This window comes from Ailuropoda melanoleuca, chromosome 10 (genome assembly GCF_002007445.2).
Source record: "Ailuropoda melanoleuca isolate Jingjing chromosome 10, ASM200744v2, whole genome shotgun sequence".
NCBI lineage: Eukaryota > Metazoa > Chordata > Mammalia > Carnivora > Ursidae > Ailuropoda > Ailuropoda melanoleuca.
In genome coordinates this window covers 37,706,304-37,711,609 of record NC_048227.1, presented here as the reverse complement: position 1 = coordinate 37,711,609, position 5,306 = coordinate 37,706,304, and the positions used below count along the sequence as shown (strand labels likewise).

The 5,306-nt window shown below is 58.9% G+C and overlaps 1 protein-coding gene across 2 annotated transcripts in view; it reads left to right on the top strand.

The window, feature by feature from the left end:
• The window catches only part of UBE2I (ubiquitin conjugating enzyme E2 I), a 14,399-nt gene continuing 9,093 nt past the window's right edge, over positions 1-5,306 (top strand). The window contains exons 1-3 of one of the 2 annotated variants that reach the window (XM_019800662.2): positions 1-221; positions 4,565-4,641; positions 4,831-4,914. In XM_019800662.2, coding sequence (XP_019656221.1) covers positions 4,576-4,641; positions 4,831-4,914 — 150 coding nt within the window. In that variant the 5' untranslated portion in view covers positions 1-221; positions 4,565-4,575. Of the gene's footprint in view, positions 222-1,956; positions 3,357-4,564; positions 4,647-4,830; positions 4,915-5,306 lie in introns of those variants that run through there. The other variant, XM_034670672.1, reaches the window with a different exon arrangement.

Sequence of the window (5,306 nt, the reverse complement as noted above, 5' to 3'; positions counted from 1 at the left end):
GAGAGCGTGCACGGCTCAGAGAGTTGAGAGTGGCGGATTGCAACAGCGCTGGCTCGTCTGGCGGGGGGTCTAGAAACCAAAACAGTCTGAGTTTGCTCATGCCTCTAAAGAGTGCCGCTGGCACTTGGTGGGACCCCGAACGCGAGCGCTGCGCTGGAGGGAGAGTTTTCCTAGGAGGTTGCTTTGTACCGATCGAACGGAGGTCGGAACTGGTAGTTAACGTGAGTAGGAAGGAGAAAAGGGAAGGATTAGCCGGGCTCACGATCCCGGCCTGCCGTTGCCCCGAAATCACGGCGGTACCTGGTTCGCGTGGTGTAGTTTGAAAATGTCCTTAGTTCCTGGGTTTGCACAGTTGGCCTGTGGCTTGTTTCCTTTTGAAGCCTGTAGCCCTAAATGTTTCTCGCTATTAAAGGAAGCACTGCTTTTGGGTAGAGAACCCACTCCACAGGAAATCGGGATGGATCCTAACTTTCTCCTGCATTGCTTACGGCCTTTTTTAGGGGGCGGGGGTGGTTAGGGGTGACTTGTGCCTGCTCTTGGACCTTTGGTGAGTCCTCAGGTTAGGGACCTTGCTTTAGAAACAGCCTGGGCTCCTGGGGGTTTTGCCTCCTGGGGCAAGTGCCTTTGTCAGGTGCAGAAATGCCTTCGTCCTGGGGAGTTTGCCTTTTGGTGGGAAAGGGTGGTCCACGGCTTCCCATCCATAATGTATTTCCTCCTGGGCACCTCTGGGGTCACTGCCATCACCCATTTTACAGATGAGAAACTTGACGAAGGAGGAGAGAAGCACCTTGCCCACACCCAGGCGGCCAGGAAGTGGCTCTGAGGTTTGTGCCCTCAGGTCGCTGAGCGCAATCTGAGAAGAGCACCTCCAAGTACAGCCCAGTGTGGGAGCCCTGGAGGGAGGTGGTGGGCAGGCCTCCCGCTCTGGCTGTGCAGCCCCACTCCTGCCTGCCTGCTGGCACTCGCGTTCAGAGATGTGTTGTCTGCGTCTCATCACTGCTGCCCTGTAGCATCTAGTAACACTTAACTGCCCCCTAAGTGCCTTTCTGCCAGCTTGGGAAGGGAGATTGGGTTTTCAGTGGGATTCTGAATGAGTGTTTCCAAGTTGTAGTTAAATTGTAACAAATGGGCTGCTTTGTCCTGGAGGGCAGGAGGCCAGTGAGAGTGGAAGGATGTCTTAGAGAACAGGTGTCTGCTTGAGACTGGGCAGGTGTGCACCTGTGGCTCTTTGCCCTGATGACAGAAACCCACTTTGGTGCCCAGGCTGGCCCATGAGCACCCCTGAGGAGGGGGGCTGCAGGAACTCTCACGGGACCACTCTTCATTACCTCCCACGAGCTGGGACAACCTCACACAGCTAGGCGCCGGGACAGGGCCTCCAGAGGTGGCTCTGTCCGGTCTTCAGGACAGAAGAGGTGGCCTGTGGCAGGGTGGTGACACATGGTCAGCAAGCAGACAGCACTCAGTATCTATCTGCCGGCCTTTCCCGACCTTTCCCGAGCTGTGGGCGGGCCTGGGGCTTTGGGTCTTCAGGAACTTTTTTTTTTTTTTAAGATTTTATTTATTTATTTGACAGAAATAGAGACAGCCAGCGAGAGAGGGAACACAAGCAGGGGGAGTGGGAGAGGAAGAAGCAGGCTCATAGCGGAGGAGCCTGATGTGGGGCTCTATCCCGTAACGCCGGGATCACGCCCTGGGCCAAAGGCAGACGCTTAACCACTGTGCCACCCAGGCGCCCCCAGGAACTTGTGTTGATGCCTGGCTGAGCTCAGACTCCCTGGGGACCTTGTATCTCACTTAAAGAACTGCTTACCAGGCTGTTTGTCTTTGGTCACTGGCCCTCTGTGCTGGTTTCTTCAGCAGAAGCGTCCTGCCAACTTGCGCTGTCTGCTTTGGGGGGAGGGGGAGCAGGGCGGGGTGCTGGGGGCAGGAGCACTTCCGAAGCTAGAGTGTGCTGTGCCCTCAAATCTCCTGCAGGGAAGGGCATTTCCACTGACCCTGGGCTTGGTGTTGGGTCAAGGGTTTGAGAAACGTGTGGAGGTGAAGGATTTTCAGGCATCAGGGTCACTGCCTGCTTCTGACCAGAGAACATGGGACCCGGCCTGCGCCCGCCTCCTGCAAACCCAGGTCCTCACCCTCAGGATCAGGGCCCACCCTTGTTGCACTCCCTGGGCCCCGCCTCTGCCCAAACAAATATTGCAGACAGGTGTGTTGTCCTGTGAAGGAGATCCTGGGTAGGTGTGTGCCTTGGCAGTCCCAAACACCCCATGGCATCGTGTTCCTGGCGGTCAGGTCTGCACAGGGATGGGGACGATGGGTCAGACCGGAAGGTTGGGATCATGTGGTGGGGACCTGGAATTCTGTTTTGGTCCCAGCATAGTGCTTCCAGTTTGGAGGGAGGTAATTTTGAGGTCTGGTAAAGCTGGAGCGTATTGTAAGGTGTGTTCTGGGGTCAGATCTGTCACATCATCCTGATGGCTGTGCTTCCTGAGTGGAGGGCTTTGACTTTTGACTTTTTCTACGATAATCTCAGTACACATGGTTTTTAAACTGGGACCCCATCTGGTGGGTGCAGTGCTGTCATAACTCTGCCGGCTTCCTGAGACCTGGGCTCTTGCATGGCACCAGGGACTGCAGTGGTTTTCTGGGATGGTGACTCCCAGACCCCTCCTCCCACTTGGCTGACTTCTTGGGAAGAGTTGTCCACGAGCTTCCCAGACCCTGAGTACTGGGCCCTGCCCGGAGTTCCCGACTTACGGCCACAGGGGCCCTGGGGGACGCGCATGTCTGACGAGCGCCCAAGGCCCCACTTGGGGAGTCCAGGGCCCGTCTCTGCTGAGTTGTTGGCCTCACCCCTGCTGCGCGGTGGTGTGGGCTCTGGGTAGGGTCTGTGTTGCTCTTGGACCGGGAATGGGGCAAAGAGTGTGATTTCGGTTGGATTGCTGAGGGACAGGTGAGGGTCAGCCTGAGTCAGGTTGGAGGTGTTGCACAGGAGTAGTAACGAGGGGTCGGGGGTGGGGCATGAGCTGGATTTGAGTTGAGGCTCCACGCTTAGCCAGCAAGTAACCTTTTGGGTCTCCCTTCTAGTTGTTCCCAGGTCTGCATTGACCCTGGCTGGAGACAGGGGTAGGTGAGCCTGAGCCAGGAAACGTGGCTGGGAGGTTGTTCTTCTGAACCCGGCTGAGAACCCTTGTGGTTGTGGAGAACCCCATGTTGTACTCAGGAATGTGGGGTGTTGGACCTCTTCCCCCACAAGAGCAGAGAGGAGACCTGTTGCCAGCTCTCCATGGAAATCTGAAGGGTTGGGGCAGGCTGCTGGTCATCCCCTTCCAGGAGACACCAAGGCCTTGTTTATGGTAAATGCTGGATTCTGGGTATCTTCAGTGTTTCCATGGACTTTGAAGACCAACAAACAGACTTGGGGTCAAATTCTCTGAGGGCAGCTGGGGGCGCCGGTCTTTTGGGCTCTGCTGGGTAAGCAGCAGCCTGGAGCGTCTGCTCTGCGTGCAGGCAGCGCGAGGCCGTGCACAGTGGGCTGCAGGCCCCTGCTGTGCGCAGCTGAAGGCACCAGGCCTTGGGGGCCGAGGTCTGGGGGTGCGGGGAGGAGCAGCAGGGCTTCGAGCAGCCCTCTCCCACAGCACGCTCACAGGATAGGTGGACTCAGCAGGCGGGCTGCGGGCTGGCCTGCCTGCGGGCCTATAGAGGTGTCTTCCCCGGGCTTGCCTGGTGCTCCCTGCTGGCCACCCCACCTTCTGCTGACTCTCCCAGAGTAAATGGGAGGCAGGCCTTGATCCATTCGTTGTTTATGGCTTGCCAGGGGATGGGGGGGGCAGAGGCTGTGGGATGCGAAAGTGGAGGGGACAGAGGATGGCGCCCGGGGCCCTGGTAAGAAAGGGGTCTCTTGGGCACTGCAGGCTGGGTGTGGTCCAGGCACTTGTCCATGATGTGGTTGAACTGCTGTCCACACTGGGGCACTTTTCTACTCAGTTCCCTTCAAGAATAAGGGTTATTCTCCTGGCCAGACCCGAATCTAAATTGTAAGTTGGGGGTCTGATGGCACCCCACCCCCACTCTGCACCGGCAAAGGGGAGCTCCCTGTCAAGGCCACGGCCCCCCTCCCTCCCTGTCTTCAGGCAGTGCTCTGGACAGCCCCACCTTATCCTTGTGTTTCCTACAGTCTTAACAGGAGGGTTGGGATCCCTGTCAATCTAGGCTGGCGCCGTGGGACCGAGGAGGGCAGGATGGGGGTGCGGCGTCTGCAGGGCTGCAGGGAACCCTTGGCAAGCCCTGCCTGCGTGAACCTGACAGCTGTGTGCCCCAGGCTGGTGCCTTCGCCTCCTTGCACCTCGGGGTCACTGTGACGTGGAGGCCGCAGTGTGTGCCCTGGGGCCCTGGGGGCGAGGGGAGGCTGGGTTGCCACTGTGGCGTGATGATGCCCGGGTGGCTTCCAGGTTGGGTGGCTCGTTGAGAGCGTGTCTGTGTGGGGTGAGATGTGAGAGCGAAGGGGCAGGAGGAGGCCGAGGTCTTCCTCTCCTAACCGCACGCTCTGCCCGGTCTCTTCCAGGGACATTGAACATGTCGGGAATCGCCCTCAGCAGACTCGCCCAGGAGAGGAAAGCCTGGAGAAAGGACCACCCGTTTGTAAGGAAAGCTTTATTTCTGCGCGCAGCAGAGTGGATCCATTTGCCCGGGTGGAAACCGTGAAGTCCCCGTCCAGCCCGGGCCTGTCGCGTGCCCTGTGCCGAGGGCCCCTGGGGGTCACAGGATGGCTCTGTGAGCGGGTGAGACAAGATGCGCGGCGCTGATGTGCTTGTGTGGTTGTGTTCTCAGGGCTTTGTGGCTGTCCCGACAAAGAACCCCGACGGCACGATGAACCTCATGAACTGGGAGTGCGCCATTCCAGGGAAGAAAGGGGTAAGAGGCGCCGCTCCCACCCCCAGGGCAGTTTTAAATCAGAAGGGGGAGCTGGGGGGCGGAAGGGGGTGGATACAGCACCCCCACCAAGCCTGGGCGCCAGACCCTGCTGCATCTCTGGGGCACGAGGAGCCTTGAGGGCCTTCGCGTTTGTCCTTCAGGACGTGTGGCCGCTGAAGCAGCCCCGATCTTGTGATGCTGGTCCTGGCAGTCTTTGAACCTGGGGCGGCTGCTGACCCTCAGATGCGGACGCCCCACATAGGCCACCTGGAAAAGCCGTGTGTGGCCTGAGCCCGCCGGGGCCAGTTAGGACCAGCATGTTTGAAGCATTTGGGAGTGAGGGTCTCCAGCAACCCCTGTAGTTCCCAAGGCTCCGTCACCTCTGCGCCCCC